Here is a 20627-nt window from a genome sequence, read left to right as displayed (position 1 = left end):
CTATCCAAGCTGTTCCTGTCTGTCTACAGCTCTCTTCTATATTTCCAAGCTGTCTGTCTACAGCTCTCTTCTATCTATCCAAGCTGTCTGTCTGTCTACAGCTCTCTTCTATCTATCCAAGGTGTCTGTCTACAGCTCTCTTCTATCTATCCAAGCTGTCTGTCTACAGCTCTCTTCTATCTATCCAAGCTGTCTGTCTGTCTACAGCTCTGTTCTATCTATCCAAGCTGTCTGTCTGTCTACGACTCTCTTCTAGCTATCCAAGCTGTTCCTGTCTGTCTGTCTACAGCTCTCTTCTATCTATCCAAGCTGTTCCTGTCTGTCTGTCTACAGCTCTCTTCTATCTATCCAAGCTGTCTGTCTACAGCTCTCTTCTATCTATCCAAGCTGTTCCTGTCTGTCTACAGCTCTCTTCTATCTATCCAAGCTGTCTGTCTACAGCTCTCTTCTATCTATCCAAGCTGTCTGTCTACAGCTCTCTTCTAGCTATCCAAGCTGTTCCTGTCTGTCTGTCTACAGCTCTGTTCTATCTATCCAAGCTGTCTGTCTACAGCTCTCTTCTATCTATCCAAGCTGTCTGTCTACAGCTCTCTTCTATCTATCCAAGCTGTCTGTCTGTCTACAGCTCTCTTCTATCTATCCAAGCTGTCTGTCTACAGCTCTCTTCTATCTATCCAAGCTGTCTGTCTACAGCTCTCTTCTATCTATCCAAGCTGTCTGTCTGTCTACAGCTCTCTTCTATCTATCCAAGCTGTCTGTCTGTCTACAGCTCTCTTCTATCTATCCAAGCTGTTCCTGTCTGTCTGTCTACATCTCTCTTCTATCTATCCAAGCTGTTCCTGTCTGTCTACAGCTCTCTTCTATCTATCCAAGCTGTCTGTCTACAGCTCTCTTCTATCTATCCAAGCTGTTCCTGTCTGTCTACAGCTCTCTTCTATTTATCCAAGCTGTCTGTCTACAGCTCTCTTCTATCTATCCAAGCTGTCTGTCTGTCTACAGCTCTGTTCTATCTATCCAAGCTGTCTGTCTGTCTACGACTCTCTTCTATCTATCCAAGCTGTTCCTGTCTGTCTGTCTACAGCTCTCTTCTATCTATCCAAGCTGTCTGTCTGCGGCTCTCTTCTATCTATCCAAGCTGTCTGTCTACATCTCTCTTCTATCTATCCAAGCTGTTCCTGTCTGTCTGTCTACAGCTCTCTTCTATCTATCCAAGCTGTTCCTGTCTGTCTGTCTACAGCTCTCTTCTATCTATCCAAGCTGTCTGTCTACAGCTCTCTTCTATCTATCCAAGCTGTTCCTGTCTGTCTGTCTACAGCTCTCTTCTATCTATCCAAGGTGTCTGTCTGTCTGCAGCTCTCTTCTATTTATCCAAGCTGTCTGTCTACAGCTCTCTTCTATCTATCCAAGCTGTCTGTCTACAGCTCTCTTCTATCTATCCAAGCTGTCTGTCTGTCTACAGCTCTCTTCTATCTATCCAAGCTGTCTGTCTACAGCTCTCTTTTATCTATCCAAGCTGTTCCTGTCTGTCTACAGCTCTCTTCTATCTATCCAAGCTGTCTGTCTGTCTACAGCTCTCTTCTATCTATCCAAGCTGTCTGTCTGTCTACAGCTCTCTTCTGTCTATCCAAGCTGTCTGTCTACAGCTCTCTTCTATCTATCCAAGCTGTTCCTGTCTGTCTACAGCTCTCTTCTATTTATCCAAGCTGTCTGTCTACAGCTCTCTTCTATCTATCCAAGCTGTCTGTCTACAGCTCTCTTCTATCTATCCAAGCTGTTCCTGTCTGTCTACAGCTCTCTTCTATTTATCCAAGCTGTCTGTCTACAGCTCTCTTCTATCTATCCAAGCTGTCTGTCTGTCTACAGCTCTGTTCTATCTATCCAAGCTGTCTGTCTGTCTACGACTCTCTTCTATCTATCCAAGCTGTTCCTGTCTGTCTGTCTACAGCTCTCTTCTATCTATCCAAGCTGTTCCTGTCTGTCTGTCTACAGCTCTCTTCTATCTATACAAGCTGTCTGTCTACATCTCTCTTCTATCTATCCAAGCTGTTCCTGTCTGTCTACAGCTCTTCTCTATCTATCCAAGCTGTCTGTCTGCAGCTCTCTTCTATCAATCCAAGCTGTCTGTCTGCAGCTCTCCTATCTATCCAAGCTGTTCCTGTCTGTCTGTCTACAGCTCTCTTCTATCTATCCAAGCTGTTCCTGTCTGTCTGCGGCTCTCTTCTATCTATCCAAGCTGTCTGTCTACAGCTCTCTTCTATCTATCCAAGCTGTTCCTGTCTGTCTACAGCTCTCTTCTATCTATCCAAGCTGTCTGTCTACAGCTCTCTTCTATCTATCCAAGCTGTCTGTCTACAGCTCTCTTCTATCTATCCAAGCTGTTCCTGTCTGTCTACAGCTCTCTTCTATTTATCCAAGCTGTCTGTCTACAGCTCTCTTCTATCTATCCAAGCTGTCTGTCTGTCTACAGCTCTGTTCTATCTATCCAAGCTGTCTGTCTGTCTACATCTCTCTTCTATCTATCCAAGCTGTTCCTGTCTGTCTGCAGCTCTCTTCTATCTATCCAAGCTGTCTGTCTACAGCTCTCTTCTATCTATCCAAGCTGTCTGTCTACAGCTCTCTTCTATCTATCCAAGCTGTCTGTCTGTCTACAGCTCTCTTCTATCTATCCAAGCTGTTCCTGTCTGTCTACAGCTCTCTTCTATCTATCCAAGCTGTTCCTGTCTGTCTACAGCTCTCTTCTATCTATCCAAGCTGTCTGTCTACCGCTCTCTTCTATCTATCCAAGCTGTCTGTCTGTCTACAGCTCTCTTCTATCTATCCAAGCTGTTCCTGTCTGTCTACAGCTCTCTTCTATATTTCCAAGCTGTCTGTCTACAGCTCTCTTCTATCTATCCAAGCTGTCTGTCTGTCTACAGCTCTCTTCTATCTATCCAAGGTGTCTGTCTACAGCTCTCTTCTATCTATCCAAGCTGTCTGTCTACAGCTCTCTTCTATCTATCCAAGCTGTCTGTCTGTCTACAGCTCTGTTCTATCTATCCAAGCTGTCTGTCTGTCTACGACTCTCTTCTAGCTATCCAAGCTGTTCCTGTCTGTCTGTCTACAGCTCTCTTCTATCTATCCAAGCTGTTCCTGTCTGTCTGTCTACAGCTCTCTTCTATCTATCCAAGCTGTCTGTCTACAGCTCTCTTCTATCTATCCAAGCTGTTCCTGTCTGTCTACAGCTCTCTTCTATCTATCCAAGCTGTCTGTCTACAGCTCTCTTCTATCTATCCAAGCTGTCTGTCTACAGCTCTCTTCTAGCTATCCAAGCTGTTCCTGTCTGTCTGTCTACAGCTCTGTTCTATCTATCCAAGCTGTTCCTGTCTGTCTGTCTACAGCTCTCTTCTATCAATCCAAGCTGTCTGTCTACAGCTCTTTTCTATCTATCCAAGCTGTCTGTCTGTCTACATCTCTCTTCTATCTATCCAAGCTGTCTGTCTACATCTCTCTTCTATCTATCCAAGCTGTTCCTGTCTGTCTACAGCTCTTCTCTATCTATCCAAGCTGTCTGTCTGCAGCTCTCTTCTATCAATCCAAGCTGTCTGTCTGCAGCTCTCCTATCTATCCAAGCTGTTCCTGTCTGTCTGTCTACAGCTCTCTTCTATCTATCCAAGCTGTCTGTCTGTCTACAGCTCTTTTCTATCTATCCAAGGTGTCTGTCTACAGCTCTGTTCTATCTATCCAAGCTGTCTGTCTGTCTACATCTCTCTTCTATCTATCCAAGCTGTCTGTCTGTCTACAGCTCTCTTCTATCTATACAAGCTGTTCCTGTCTGTCTGTCTACAGCTCTCTTCTATCTATCCAAGCTGTCTGTCTACATCTCTCTTCTATCTATCCAAGCTGTATGTCTGTCTACAGCTCTCTTCTATCTATCCAAGCTGTTCCTGTCTGTCTGTCTACAGCTCTCTTCTATCTATCCAAGCTGTTCCTGTCTGTCTGTCTACAGCTCTTTTCTATCTATCCAAGCTGTCTGTCTACAGCTCTCTTCTATTTATCCAAGCTGTCTGTCTGTCTACATCTCTCTTCTATCTATCCAAGCTGTCTGTCTGTCTACAGCTCTCTTCTATTTATCCAAGGTGTCTGTCTGTCTACAGCTCTCTTCTATCTATCCAAGGTGTCTGTCTGTCTACAGCTCTCTTCTATCTATCCAAGCTGTTCCTGTCTGTCTGCAGCTCTCTTCTATTTATCCAAGCTGTCTGTCTACATCTCTCTTCTATCTATCCAAGCTGTTCCTGTCTGTCTACAGCTCTCTTCTATTTATCCAAGCTGTCTGTCTACAGCTCTCTTCTATTTATCCAAGCTGTCTGTCTACATCTCTCCTCTATCTTTTCAAGCTGTTCCTGTCTGTCTACAGCTCTTTTCTATCTATCTATCCAAGCTGTCTGTCTACAGCTCTGTTCTATCTATCCAAGCTGTTCCTGTCTGTGTACAACTCTCTTCTATCTATCCAAGCTGTCTGTCTACAGCTCTCTTCTATCTATCCAAGCTGTTCCTGTCTGTCTACATCTCTCTTCTATCTAAGCTGTTCCTGTCTGTCTACATCTCTCTTCTATCTTTTCAAGCTGTTCCTGTCTGTCTACAGCTCTCTTCTATCTATCCAAGGTGTCTGTCTGTCTACAGCTCTCTTCTATCTATCCAAGCTGTTCCTGTCTGTCTGCAGCTCTCTTCTATTTATCCAAGCTGTCTGTCTACATCTCTCTTCTATCTATCCAAGCTGTCTGTCTGTCTACAGCTCTCTTCTATTTATCCAAGCTGTCTGTCTGTCTACAGCTCTCTTCTATCTATCCAAGCTGTCTGTCTACAGCTCTCTTCTATCTATCCAAGCTGTCTGTCTGCAGCTCTCTTCTATCTATCCAAGCTGTCTGTCTGCAGCTCTCTTCTATCTATCCAAGCTGTTCCTGTCTGTCTACAGCTCTCTTCTATCTATCCAAGCTGTTCCTGTCTGTCTACAGCTCTCTTCTATTTATCCAAGCTGTCTGTCTGTCTACAGCTCTCTTCTATCTATCCAAGCTGTTCCTGTCTGTCTGTCTACAGCTCTCTTCTATCTATCCAAGCTGTCTGTCTGTCTACATCTCTCTTCTATCTATCCAAGCTGTTCCTGTCTGTCTACATCTCTCTTCTATCTTTTCAAGCTGTTCCTGTCTGTCTACAGCTCTCTTCTATTTATCCAAGCTGTCTGTCTGTCTACAGCTCTCTTCTATCTATCCAAGGTGTCTGTCTGTCTACAGCTCTCTTCTATCTATCCAAGGTGTCTGTCTGCAGCTCTCTTCTATCTATCCAAGCTGTCTGTCTGTCTACAGCTCTCTTCTATCTATCCAAGCTGTCTGTCTGTCTACATCTCTCTTCTATCTTTTCAAGCTGTTCCTGTCTGTCTACAGCTCTCTTCTATCCATCCAAGCTGTTCCTGTCTGTCTGCGGCTCTCTTCTATCTATCCAAGCTGTCTGTCTGTCTACAGCTCTCTTCTATTTATCCAAGCTGTCTGTCTGTCTACATCTCTCTTCTATCTATCCAAGGTGTCTGTCTGCAGCTCTCTTCTATCTATCTAAGCTGTTCCTGTCTGTCTACAGCTCTCTTCTAGCTATCCAAGCTGTTCCTGTCTGTCTGCAGCTCTCTTCTATCTATCCAAGCTGTCTGTCTGTCTACAGCTCTCTTCTATCTATCCAAGCTGTCTGTCTACAGCTCTCTTCTATCTATCCAAGCTGTCTGTCTGTCTACATCTCTCTTCTATCTATCCAAGCTGTCTGTCTGTCTACAGCTCTCTTCTATCTATCCAAGCTGTCTGTCTGTCTACAGCTCTCTTCTATCTATCCAAGCAGCCTGTCTACATCTCTCTTCTATCTATCTAAGCTGTTCCTGTCTGTCTACAGCTCTCTTCTATCTATCCAAGCAGTCTGTCTACATCTCTCTTCTATCAATCCAAGCTGTCTGTCTGTCTACAGCTCTCTTCTATCTATCCAAGGTGTCTGTCTGTCTACAGCTCTCTTCTATCTATCCAAGCTGTCTGTCTGTCTACAGCTCTCTTCTATCTATCCAAGGTGTCTGTCTGTCTACAGCTCTCTTCTATCTATCCAAGCTGTCTGTCTGTCTACAGCTCTCTTCTATCTATCCAAGCTGTCTGTCTGTCTACAGCTCTTTTCTATCTATCCAAGGTGTCTGTCTGTCTACAGCTCTCTTCTATCTATCCAAGCTGTCTGTCTGTCTACAGCTCTCTTCTATCTATCCAAGCTGTCTGTCTGTCTACAGCTCTCTTCTATCTATCCAAGCTGTCTGTCTGTCTACAGCTCTCTTCTATCTATCCAAGCTGTCTGTCTGTCTACAGCTCTCTTCTATCTATCCAAGCTGTCTGTCTGTCTACAGCTCTTTTCTATCTATCCAAGGTGTCTGTCTACAGCTCTCTTCTATCTATCCAAGCAGTCTGTCTACATCTCTCTTCTATCTATCTAAGCTGTCTGTCTGTCTACATCTCTCTTCTATCTATCCAAGCTGTCTGTCTACAGCTCTCTTCTATCTATCCAAGCTGTCTGTCTGTCTACATCTCTCTTCTATCTATCCAAGCTGTTCCTGTCTGTCTGCAGCTCTCTTCTATTTATCCAAGCTGTCTGTCTACATCTCTCTTCTATCTATCCAAGCTGTCTGTCTGTCTACAGCTCTCTTCTATCTATCCAAGCTGTCTGTCTACAGCTCTCTTCTATCTATCCAAGCTGTCTGTCTGCAGCTCTCTTCTATCTATCCAAGCTGTCTGTCTGCAGCTCTCTTCTATCTATCCAAGCTGTTCCTGTCTGTCTACAGCTCTCTTCTATCTATCCAAGCTGTTCCTGTCTGTCTACAGCTCTCTTCTATTTATCCAAGCTGTCTGTCTGTCTACAGCTCTCTTCTATCTATCCAAGCTGTTCCTGTCTGTCTGTCTACAGCTCTCTTCTATCTATCCAAGCTGTCTGTCTGTCTACATCTCTCTTCTATCTATCCAAGCTGTTCCTGTCTGTCTACATCTCTCTTCTATCTTTTCAAGCTGTTCCTGTCTGTCTACAGCTCTCTTCTATTTATCCAAGCTGTCTGTCTGTCTACAGCTCTCTTCTATCTATCCAAGGTGTCTGTCTGTCTACAGCTCTCTTCTATCTATCCAAGGTGTCTGTCTGCAGCTCTCTTCTATCTATCCAAGCTGTCTGTCTGTCTACAGCTCTCTTCTATCTATCCAAGCTGTCTGTCTGTCTACATCTCTCTTCTATCTTTTCAAGCTGTTCCTGTCTGTCTACAGCTCTCTTCTATCCATCCAAGCTGTTCCTGTCTGTCTGCGGCTCTCTTCTATCTATCCAAGCTGTCTGTCTGTCTACAGCTCTCTTCTATTTATCCAAGCTGTCTGTCTGTCTACAGCTCTCTTCTATCTATCCAAGGTGTCTGTCTGCAGCTCTCTTCTATCTATCTAAGCTGTTCCTGTCTGTCTACAGCTCTCTTCTATCTATCCAAGCTGTTCCTGTCTGTCTGTCTACAGCTCTCTTCTATCTATCCAAGCTGTTCCTGTCTGTCTGTCTACAGCTCTTTTCTATCTATCCAAGCTGTCTGTCTACAGCTCTCTTCTATTTATCCAAGCTGTCTGTCTGTCTACATCTCTCTTCTATCTATCCAAGCTGTCTGTCTGTCTACAGCTCTCTTCTATTTATCCAAGGTGTCTGTCTGTCTACAGCTCTCTTCTATCTATCCAAGCTGTCTGTCTACAGCTCTCTTCTATCTATCCAAGCTGTTCCTGTCTGTCTACATCTCTCTTCTATCTAAGCTGTTCCTGTCTGTCTACATCTCTCTTCTATCTTTTCAAGCTGTTCCTGTCTGTCTACAGCTCTCTTCTATCTATCCAAGGTGTCTGTCTGTCTACAGCTCTCTTCTATCTATCCAAGCTGTTCCTGTCTGTCTGCAGCTCTCTTCTATTTATCCAAGCTGTCTGTCTACATCTCTCTTCTATCTATCCAAGCTGTTCCTGTCTGTCTACAGCTCTCTTCTATTTATCCAAGCTGTCTGTCTACAGCTCTCTTCTATTTATCCAAGCTGTCTGTCTACATCTCTCCTCTATCTTTTCAAGCTGTTCCTGTCTGTCTACAGCTCTTTTCTATCTATCTATCCAAGCTGTCTGTCTACAGCTCTGTTCTATCTATCCAAGCTGTTCCTGTCTGTGTACAACTCTCTTCTATCTATCCAAGCTGTCTGTCTACAGCTCTCTTCTATCTATCCAAGCTGTTCCTGTCTGTCTACATCTCTCTTCTATCTAAGCTGTTCCTGTCTGTCTACATCTCTCTTCTATCTTTTCAAGCTGTTCCTGTCTGTCTACAGCTCTCTTCTATCTATCCAAGGTGTCTGTCTGTCTACAGCTCTCTTCTATCTATCCAAGCTGTTCCTGTCTGTCTGCAGCTCTCTTCTATTTATCCAAGCTGTCTGTCTACATCTCTCTTCTATCTATCCAAGCTGTCTGTCTGTCTACAGCTCTCTTCTATTTATCCAAGCTGTCTGTCTGTCTACAGCTCTCTTCTATCTATCCAAGCTGTCTGTCTACAGCTCTCTTCTATCTATCCAAGCTGTCTGTCTGCAGCTCTCTTCTATCTATCCAAGCTGTCTGTCTGCAGCTCTCTTCTATCTATCCAAGCTGTTCCTGTCTGTCTACAGCTCTCTTCTATCTATCCAAGCTGTTCCTGTCTGTCTACAGCTCTCTTCTATTTATCCAAGCTGTCTGTCTGTCTACAGCTCTCTTCTATCTATCCAAGCTGTTCCTGTCTGTCTGTCTACAGCTCTCTTCTATCTATCCAAGCTGTCTGTCTGTCTACATCTCTCTTCTATCTATCCAAGCTGTTCCTGTCTGTCTACATCTCTCTTCTATCTTTTCAAGCTGTTCCTGTCTGTCTACAGCTCTCTTCTATTTATCCAAGCTGTCTGTCTGTCTACAGCTCTCTTCTATCTATCCAAGGTGTCTGTCTGTCTACAGCTCTCTTCTATCTATCCAAGGTGTCTGTCTGCAGCTCTCTTCTATCTATCCAAGCTGTCTGTCTGTCTACAGCTCTCTTCTATCTATCCAAGCTGTCTGTCTGTCTACATCTCTCTTCTATCTTTTCAAGCTGTTCCTGTCTGTCTACAGCTCTCTTCTAACCATCCAAGCTGTTCCTGTCTGTCTGCGGCTCTCTTCTATCTATCCAAGCTGTCTGTCTGTCTACAGCTCTCTTCTATTTATCCAAGCTGTCTGTCTGTCTACATCTCTCTTCTATCTATCCAAGGTGTCTGTCTGCAGCTCTCTTCTATCTATCTAAGCTGTTCCTGTCTGTCTACAGCTCTCTTCTAGCTATCCAAGCTGTTCCTGTCTGTCTGCAGCTCTCTTCTATCTATCCAAGCTGTCTGTCTGTCTACAGCTCTCTTCTATCTATCCAAGCTGTCTGTCTACAGCTCTCTTCTATCTATCCAAGCTGTCTGTCTGTCTACATCTCTCTTCTATCTATCCAAGCTGTCTGTCTGTCTACAGCTCTCTTCTATCTATCCAAGCTGTCTGTCTGTCTACAGCTCTCTTCTATCTATCCAAGCAGCCTGTCTACATCTCTCTTCTATCTATCTAAGCTGTTCCTGTCTGTCTACAGCTCTCTTCTATCTATCCAAGCAGTCTGTCTACATCTCTCTTCTATCAATCCAAGCTGTCTGTCTGTCTACAGCTCTCTTCTATCTATCCAAGGTGTCTGTCTGTCTACAGCTCTCTTCTATCTATCCAAGCTGTCTGTCTGTCTACAGCTCTCTTCTATCTATCCAAGGTGTCTGTCTGTCTACAGCTCTCTTCTATCTATCCAAGCTGTCTGTCTGTCTACAGCTCTCTTCTATCTATCCAAGCTGTCTGTCTGTCTACAGCTCTTTTCTATCTATCCAAGGTGTCTGTCTGTCTACAGCTCTCTTCTATCTATCCAAGCTGTCTGTCTGTCTACAGCTCTCTTCTATCTATCCAAGCTGTCTGTCTGTCTACAGCTCTCTTCTATCTATCCAAGCTGTCTGTCTGTCTACAGCTCTCTTCTATCTATCCAAGCTGTCTGTCTGTCTACAGCTCTCTTCTATCTATCCAAGCTGTCTGTCTGTCTACAGCTCTTTTCTATCTATCCAAGGTGTCTGTCTACAGCTCTCTTCTATCTATCCAAGCAGTCTGTCTACATCTCTCTTCTATCTATCTAAGCTGTCTGTCTGTCTACATCTCTCTTCTATCTATCCAAGCTGTCTGTCTACAGCTCTCTTCTATCTATCCAAGCTGTCTGTCTGTCTACATCTCTCTTCTATCTATCCAAGCTGTTCCTGTCTGTCTGCAGCTCTCTTCTATTTATCCAAGCTGTCTGTCTACATCTCTCTTCTATCTATCCAAGCTGTCTGTCTGTCTACAGCTCTCTTCTATCTATCCAAGCTGTCTGTCTACAGCTCTCTTCTATCTATCCAAGCTGTCTGTCTGCAGCTCTCTTCTATCTATCCAAGCTGTCTGTCTGCAGCTCTCTTCTATCTATCCAAGCTGTTCCTGTCTGTCTACAGCTCTCTTCTATCTATCCAAGCTGTTCCTGTCTGTCTACAGCTCTCTTCTATTTATCCAAGCTGTCTGTCTGTCTACAGCTCTCTTCTATCTATCCAAGCTGTTCCTGTCTGTCTGTCTACAGCTCTCTTCTATCTATCCAAGCTGTCTGTCTGTCTACATCTCTCTTCTATCTATCCAAGCTGTTCCTGTCTGTCTACATCTCTCTTCTATCTTTTTAAGTTGTTCCTGTCTGTCTACAGCTCTCTTCTATTTATCCAAGCTGTCTGTCTGTCTACAGCTCTCTTCTATCTATCCAAGGTGTCTGTCTGTCTACAGCTCTCTTCTATCTATCCAAGGTGTCTGTCTGCAGCTCTCTTCTATCTATCCAAGCTGTCTGTCTGTCTACAGCTCTCTTCTATCTATCCAAGCTGTCTGTCTGTCTACATCTCTCTTCTATCTTTTCAAGCTGTTCCTGTCTGTCTACAGCTCTCTTCTATCCATCCAAGCTGTTCCTGTCTGTCTGCGGCTCTCTTCTATCTATCCAAGCTGTCTGTCTGTCTACAGCTCTCTTCTATTTATCCAAGCTGTCTGTCTGTCTACAGCTCTCTTCTATCTATCCAAGGTGTCTGTCTGCAGCTCTCTTCTATCTATCTAAGCTGTTCCTGTCTGTCTACAGCTCTCTTCTAGCTATCCAAGCTGTTCCTGTCTGTCTGCAGCTCTCTTCTATCTATCCAAGCTGTCTGTCTGTCTACAGCTCTCTTCTATCTATCCAAGCTGTCTGTCTACAGCTCTCTTCTATCTATCCAAGCTGTCTGTCTGTCTACATCTCTCTTCTATCTATCCAAGCTGTCTGTCTGTCTACAGCTCTCTTCTATCTATCCAAGCTGTCTGTCTGTCTACAGCTCTCTTCTATCTATCCAAGCAGCCTGTCTACATCTCTCTTCTATCTATCTAAGCTGTTCCTGTCTGTCTACAGCTCTCTTCTATCTATCCAAGCAGTCTGTCTACATCTCTCTTCTATCAATCCAAGCTGTCTGTCTGTCTACAGCTCTCTTCTATCTATCCAAGGTGTCTGTCTGTCTACAGCTCTCTTCTATCTATCCAAGCTGTCTGTCTGTCTACAGCTCTCTTCTATCTATCCAAGGTGTCTGTCTGCCTACAGCTCTCTTCTATCTATCCAAGCTGTCTGTCTGTCTACAGCTCTCTTCTATCTATCCAAGCTGTCTGTCTGTCTACAGCTCTTTTCTATCTATCCAAGGTGTCTGTCTGTCTACAGCTCTCTTCTATCTATCCAAGCTGTCTGTCTGTCTACAGCTCTCTTCTATCTATCCAAGCTGTCTGTCTGTCTACAGCTCTCTTCTATCTATCCAAGCTGTCTGTCTGTCTACAGCTCTCTTCTATCTATCCAAGCTGTCTGTCTGTCTACAGCTCTCTTCTATCTATCCAAGCTGTCTGTCTGTCTACAGCTCTTTTCTATCTATCCAAGGTGTCTGTCTACAGCTCTCTTCTATCTATCCAAGCAGTCTGTCTACATCTCTCTTCTATCTATCTAAGCTGTCTGTCTGTCTACATCTCTCTTCTATCTATCCAAGCTGTCTGTCTACAGCTCTCTTCTATCTATCCAAGCTGTCTGTCTGTCTACATCTCTCTTCTATCTATCCAAGCTGTCTGTCTGTCTACATCTCTCTTCTCTGTCTTTGTCTCCATTCAGATAGCCTTGATGACGGTGACTCTGTTCCCCATCCGGTTGTTCCTGGCAGCCTTCATGATGCTGTTGGCCTGGCCCTTCGCCTTCATCGCCTCTGTGGGACGCAACGAGATGGTGGTGGAACCCCAGTCTCTATGGAGGAAGTATGTATGCTAACCTAACCCATGACCCCTATAACCTTTAACCCTATCCATCTGACCCTAACCCCAACTCTATGTGGGATGCCAATGAGATGGTGGTGGAACCCCATTCTCTATGGAGGAAGTATGTATGCTAACCTAACCCATGACCCCTATAACCTTTAACCCTATCCATCTGACCCTAACCCCAACTCTATGTGGGATGCCAACGAGATGGTGGTGGAGTCTCTATGGAGAAGGTACATAGCCCTTAATATAACATTACCTTTAAGAAAAGATTAAACAACATCTCATGGAACGACAGGGGACTGTGAGGGGACAAACACACTCTAACACTCACTCTGAGATACATGAACCCTCTGTGGTTCACTCTGAGATACATGAACCCTCTGTGGTTCACTCTGAGATACATGAACCCTCTATGGTTCACTCTGAGATACATGAACCCTCTGTGGTTCACTCTGAGATACATGAACCCTTTGTGGTTCCCTCTGAGATACATGAACCCTCTGTGGTTCACCCTGAGATACATGAACCCTATGTGGTTCACCCTGAGATACATGAACCCTCTATGGTTCACTCTGAGATACATGAACCCTCTGTGGTTCACCCTGAGATACATGAACCCTCTGTGGTTCACCCTGAGATACATGAACCCTCTGTGGTTCACCCTGAGATACATGAACCCTATGTGGTTCACCCTGAGATACATGAACCCTCTGTGGTTCACCCTGAGATACATGAACCCTCTGTGGTTCACCCTGAGATACATGAACCCTCTGTGGTTCACCCTGAGATACATGAACCCTATGTGGTTCACCCTGAGATACATGAACCCTCTGTGGTTCACTCTGAGATACATGAACCCTCTATGGTTCACTCTGAGATACATGAACCCTCTATGGTTCACTCTGAGATACATGAACCCTCTGTGGTTCACTCTGAGATACATGAACCCTCTGTGGTTCACTCTGAGATACATGAACACTCTGGGGTTCACTCTGAGATACATGAACCCTCTGTGGTTCACTCTGAGATACATGAACCCTCTGTGGTTCACTCTGAGATACATGAACCCTCTGTGGTTCACTCTGAAATACATTAACCCTCTGTGGTTCACCCTGAGATACATGAACCCTCTGGTTCACTCTGAGATACATGAACCCTCTGGGGTTCACTCTGAGATACATGAACCCTCTGGTTCATTCTGATATACATTAACCCTAACATTGCCATTCAAAAAAAAAAATGTATTTCTGTTGTAGAGACCCTGAGACAACAGAGAGAGGAAAGGGTTATAGACACTACAACAGAGGAAAGGGTTAGAGACACTACAACAGAGAGAGGGAAGGGTTATAGACACTACAACAGAGAGAGGAAAGGGTTAGAGACACCACAACAGAGAGGAAAGGGTTAGAGACACTACAACAGAGAGAGGAAAGGGTTATAGACACTACAACAGAGGAAAGGGTTTGAGACACTACAACAGAGAGAGGAAAGGGTTATAGACACTACAACAGAGAGAGGAAAGGGTTAGAGACACTACAACAGAGAGAGGAAAGGGTTAGAGACACTACAACAGAGAGGAAAGGGTTAGAGACACTACAACAGAGAGAGGAAAGGGTTATAGACACTACAACAGAGGAAAGGGTTTGAGACACTACAACAGAGAGAGGAAAGGGTTGGAGACACTACAACAGAGAGAGGAAAGGGTTAGAGACACTACAACAGAGAGAGGAAAGGGTTATAGACACTACAACAGAGAGAGGAAAGGGTTATAGACACTACAACAGAGAGAGGAAAGGGTTATAGACACTACAACAGAGGAAAGGGTTATAGACACTACAACAGAGAGAGGGAAGGGTTAGAGACACTACAACAGAGAGAGGAAAGGGTTAGAGACACTACAACAGAGAGAGGAAAGGGTTAGAGACACTACAACAGAGGAAAGGGTTAGAGACACTACAACAGAGAGAGGAAAGGGTTAGAGACACTACAACAGAGAGAGGAAAGGGTTAGAGACACTACAACAGAGGAAAGGGTTAGAGACACTACAACAGAGAGAGGAAATGGTTATAGACACTACAACAGAGAGAGGAAAGGGTTAGAGACACTACAACAGAGGAAAGGGTTAGAGACACTACAACAGAGAGGAAAGGGTTATAGACACTACAACAGAGAGAGGAAAGGGTTATAGACACTACAACAGAGAGAGGAAAGGGTTAGAGACACTACAACAGAGAGAGGAAAGGATTATAGACACTACAACAGAGAGAGGAAAGGATTATAGACACTACAACAGAGGAAAGGGTTATAGACACTACAACAGAGAGAGGAAAGGGTTAGAGACACTACAACAGAGGAAAGGGTTAGAGACACTACAACAGAGAGAGGAAAGGGTTATAGACACTACAACAGAGAGGAAAGGGTTAGAGACACTACAACAGAGATGAAAGGGTTAGAGACACTACAACAGAGAGAGGAAATGGTTATAGACACTACAACAGAGAGAGGAAAGGGTTAGAGACACTATAACAGAGAGAGGAAAGGGTTATAGACACTACAACAGAGAGAGGAAAGGGTTATAGACACTACAACAGAGAGAGGAAAGGGTTAGAGACACTACAACAGAGAGAGGAAAGGGTTAGAGACACTATAACAGAGAGAGGAAAGGGTTATAGACACTACAACAGAGAGGAAAGGGTTAGAGACACTACAACAGAGATGAAAGGGTTAGAGACACTACAACAGAGAGAGGAAATGGTTATAGACACTACAACAGAGAGAGGAAAGGGTTAGAGACACTACAACAGAGAGGAAAGGGTTATAGACACTACAACAGAGAGAGGAAAGGGTTATAGACACTACAACAGAGAGAGGAAATGGTTATAGACACTACAACAGAGAGAGGAAAGGGTTAGAGACACTACAACAGAGAGAGGAAAGGGTTAGAGACACTACAACAGAGAGAGGAAAGGATTATAGACACTACAACAGAGAGAGGAAAGGGTTATAGACACTACAACAGAGAGAGGAAAGGATTATAGACACTACAACAGAGGAAAGGGTTATAGACACTACAACAGAGAGAGGAAAGGATTATAGACACTACAACAGAGAGAGGAAAGGATTATAGACACCACAACAGAGAGAGGAAAGGGTTATAGACACTACAAAAGAGGAAAGGGTTATAGACACTACAAAAGAGGAAAGGGTTATAGACACTACAACAGAGAGAGGAAAGGGTTATAGACACTACAACAGAGAGAGGAAAGGATTATAGACACTACAACAGAGGAAAGGGTTATAGACACTACAACAGAGAGAGGAAAGGGTTATAGACACTACAACAGAGGAAAGGGTTATAGACACTACAACAGAGGAAAGGGTTAGAGACACTACAACAGAGAGAGGAAAGGGTTATAGACACTACAACAGAGAGGAAATGGTTAGAGACACTACAACAGAGAGAGGAAAGGGTTATAGACACTACAACAGAGAGAGGAAAGGGTTAGAGACACTACAACAGAGGAAAGGGTTATAGACACTACAACAGAGAGGAAAGGGTTAGAGACACTACAACAGAGATGAAAGGGTTAGAGACACTACAACAGAGAGAGGAAATGGTTATAGACACTACAACAGAGAGAGGAAAGGGTTATAGACACTACAACAGAGAGAGGAAAGGGTTAGAGACACTACAACAGGGAGAGGAAATGGTTATAGACACTACAACAGAGAGAGGAAATGGTTATAGACACTACAACAGAGAGAGGAAAGGGTTATAGACACTACAACAGAGAGAGGAAATGGTTATAGACACTACAACAGAGAGAGGAAATGGTTATAGACACTACAACAGAGAGAGGAAAGGGTTATAGACACTACAACAGAGGAAATGGTTAGAGACACTACAACAGAGAGAGGAAAGGGTTATAGACACTACAACAGAGAGAGGAAATGGTTAGAGACACTACAACAGAGAGAGGAAAGGGTTATAGACACTACAACAGAGAGAGGAAAGGGTTATAGACACTACAACAGAGTAAAGGGTTATAGACACCACAACAGAGAGAGGAAAGGGTTATAGACACTACAACAGAGAGAGGAAATGGTTAGAGACACTACAACAGAGAGAGGAAATGGTTAGAGACACTACAAGGGATGCTGGCCCATGTTGACTCAAATGCCTCCCACAGTTGTCAAGTTGTCTGGAATGTCCTTAGGGTGGTGGACCATTTTTGAGCGTGAAAAACCCAGCAGCGTTGCAGTTCTTGACACAAACCGGTGCACCTGGTACCTTCTACCATAACCCCGTTCAAAGACACTTCAATATTTTGTCTTGCCCCATTCACCCTCTGAATGGCACACATACACAATTCATGTCTCAATTGTCTCAAGGCTTAAAAATCCTTATTTAACCCGTCTCCTCCCCTTCATCTACACTGATTGAAGTGGATTTAACAAAGTGACATCAATAAGGGATCATATCTTTCACCTGGATTCACCTGGTCGGTCTGTGTCATGGAAAGAGCAGGTGTTCCTAATGTTTTGTACACTCAGTGTATTTTGGTCTGTTTGAATCCATTAGTTTCTATTTCTGGTCGTGAATTAGGCTACATAACTGTTGAATTGAGGGTAGCGTCGTGGGTTGCCTCAGCCAGAGAGTGTTAGTGTGTCAATGTTTGACGACTGCCTGAGCCAGTCCCCTGTGGATTGGAGAAGCTTCTGGTGATTCTCCTCTCCCCTTTCCTTTCCTCTCCTCTCCTGTCCCCTCCCCTCCTGTCCCCTCCTGTCCTGTCCTCTCCTCTCCCCTGTCCTCTCCTCTGCTCTCTTCTCCCCTTTCCTTTCCTCTCCTCTCCTCTCCTCTCCTGTCCCCTCCTGTCCTGTCCTCTCCTCTCCTCTCCTCTCCCCTGTCCTCTCCTCTGCTCTCTCCTCTCCTCTCCTCTCCTCTCCTCTCCTCTCCTCTCCTCTCCTCTCCTCTCCTCTCCTCTCCTCTCCTCTCCTACTACTGTAGTGGTCTGTCTCATCACACCCAGTGGGGAGTAAATGAGATGTGACTCATACTTAGAGAGGTGACAGCCTGCCTGTCAGGACACTGTCGTGTGATCTACCGTCTACTGTCTCTGTCTGGGGGATGTTGTCTTCTGGAGCTGTGTGGTTTACTGTCTCTGTCTGGGGGATGTTGTCTTCTAGAGCTGTGTGGTTTACTGTCTCTGTCTGGGGGATGTTGTGTTGTAGAGCTGTGTGGTTTACTGTCTCTGTCTGGGGGATGTTGTGTTGTAGAGCTGTGTGGTTTACTGTCTCTGTCTGGGGGAAGTTGTCTTCTAGAGCTGTGTGGTTTACTGTCTCTGTCTGGGGGATGTTGTCTTCTGGAGCTGTGTGGTTTACTGTCTCTGTCTGGGGGATGTTGTGTTGTAGAGCTGTGTGGTTTACTGTCTCTGTCTGGGGGATGTTGTGTTGTAGAGCTGTGTGGTTTACTGTCTCTGTCTGGGGGATGTTGTGTTGTAGAGCTGTGTGGTTTACTGTCTCTGTCTGGGGGATGTTGTGTTGTAGAGCTCCCATTACATTATACTGCCTCCACATTACATTATACTGCCTCCACATTACATTATACTGCCTCCACATTACATTATACTGCCTCCACATTACATTATACTGCCTCCACATTACATTATACTGCCTCCACATTACATTATACTGCCTCCACATTACATTATACTGCCTCCACATTACATTATACTGCCTCAACATTACATTATACTGCCTCCACATTACATTATACTGCCTCCACATTACATTATACTGCCTCCACATTACATTATACTGCCTCCACATTACATTATACTGCCTCCACATTACATTATACTGCCTTCACATTACATTATACTGCCTCCACATTACATTATACTGCCTCCACATTACATTATACTGCCTCACATTACATTATACTGCCTCCACATTACATTACATTATACTGCCTCAACATTACATTATACTGCCTCACATTACATTATACTGCCTCCACATTACATTATACTGCCTCAACATTACATTATACTGCCTCACATTACATTATACTGCCTTCACATTACATTATACTGCCTCACATTACATTATACTGCCTCCACATTACATTATACTGCCTCCACATTACATTATACTGCCTTCACATTACATTATACTGCCTCCACATTACATTATACTGCCTCCACATTACATTATACTGCCTCCATATTACATTACATTATACTGCCTCCACATTACATTATACTGCCTTCACATTACATTATACTGCCTCCACATTACATTATACTGCCTCCACATCACATTACATTATACTGCCTCCACATTACATTATACTGCCTCCCATTACATTATACTGCCTCCACATTACATTATACTGCCTCCACATTACATTATACTGCCTCCCATTACATTATACTGCCTCCACATTACATTATACTGCCTCACATCACATTACATTATACTGCCTCCACATTACATTATACTGCCTCACATTACATTATACTGCCTCCATATTACATTATACTGCCTCAACATCACATTATACTGCCTCCACATTACATTATACTGCCTCACATTACATTACATTATACTGCCTCACATTACATTATACTGCCTCACATTACATTATACTGCCTCCACATTACATTACATTATACTGCCTCCACATTACATTATACTGCCTCCACATTACATTATACTGCCTCCACATTACATTATACTGCCTCCACATTACATTATACTGCCTCCACATTACATTATACTGCCTCCCATTACATTATACTGCCTCCACATTACATTATACTGCCTCCACATTACATTATGCTGCCTCCACATTACATTATACTGCCTCACATTACATTATACTGCCTCCACATTACATTATACTGCCTCACATTACATTATACTGCCTCCACATTACATTATACTGCCTCCACATTACATTATACTGCCTCCACATTACATTATACTGCCTCCACATTACATTATACTGCCTCCACATTACATTATACTGCCTCCACATTACATTATACTGCCTCACATTACATTATACTGCCTCCACATTACATTATACTGCCTCCACATTACATTATACTGCCTCACATTACATTATACTGCCTCCACATTACATTATACTGCCTCACATTACATTATACTGCCTCCACATTACATTATACTGCCTCCACATTACATTATACTGCCTCACATTACATTATACTGCCTCCACATTACATTATACTGCCTCCACATTACATTATACTGCCTCCACATTACATTATACTGCCTCCACATTACATTATACTGCCTCCACATTACATTATACTGCCTCCACATTACATTATACTGCCTCACATTACATTATACTGCCTCCCATTACATTATACTGCCTCCACATTACATTATACTGCCTCCACATTACATTACATTATACTGCCTCACATTACATTATACTGCCTCCACATTACATTATACTGCCTCCACATTACATTATACTGCCTCCACATTACATTACATTATACTGCCTCCACATTACATTATACTGCCTCACATTACATTATACTGCCTCAACATTACATTATACTGCCTCCACATTACATTACATTATACTGCCTCCACATTACATTATACTGCCTCCACATTACATTATACTGCCTCCACATTACATTATACTGCCTCACATTACATTATACTGCCTCACATTACATTATACTGCCTCCACATTACATTATACTGCCTCCACATTACATTATACTGCCTCCACATTACATTATACTGCCTCACATTACATTATACTGCCTCCACATTACATTACATTATACTGCCTCCACATTACATTATACTGCCTCCACATTACATTATACTGCCTCCACATTACATTATACTGCCTCACATTTCATTACATTATACTGCCTCCACATTACATTATACTGCCTCCATGTTGTGGTGTCTGCTCAATGTCTGGATAATAATGGTTGAATTGACTCTCCTGTTGTGGTGTCTGCTCAATGTCTGTAGAATAATGGTTGTAGGGACTCTCCACGTTGTGGTGTCTGCTCAATGTCTGTCGAATAATGGTTGTAGGGTCTCTCCTGTTGTGGTGTCTGCTCAATGTCTGGAGAATAATGGTTGAAGGGACTCTCCTGTTGTGGTGTCTGCTCAATGTCTGGAGAATAATGGTTGAAGGGACTCTCCTGTTGTGGTGTC

The 20627-nt window shown here is 43.6% G+C and overlaps 1 protein-coding gene across 2 annotated transcripts in view; it reads left to right on the top strand.

Annotated features, from left to right (window-relative positions):
* LOC139394620 (lysophosphatidylcholine acyltransferase 1-like) overlaps positions 1-20627 on the top strand; it is an 89159-nt gene that overhangs the window by 34776 nt on the left and 33756 nt on the right. For both annotated transcript variants that reach the window (XM_071142720.1, XM_071142721.1), the window contains exon 2: positions 12259-12398. In XM_071142720.1, the coding sequence (XP_070998821.1) occupies positions 12259-12398 (140 nt within the window). The remainder of the gene's footprint in view (positions 1-12258; positions 12399-20627) is intronic.

Source organism: Oncorhynchus clarkii, unplaced genomic scaffold (genome assembly GCF_045791955.1).
Source record: "Oncorhynchus clarkii lewisi isolate Uvic-CL-2024 unplaced genomic scaffold, UVic_Ocla_1.0 unplaced_contig_8311_pilon_pilon, whole genome shotgun sequence".
NCBI classification, from domain to species: domain Eukaryota; kingdom Metazoa; phylum Chordata; class Actinopteri; order Salmoniformes; family Salmonidae; genus Oncorhynchus; species Oncorhynchus clarkii.
Note: the sequence above shows the minus strand (reverse complement) of the source record. Positions and strands in the feature narration are given on the sequence as shown.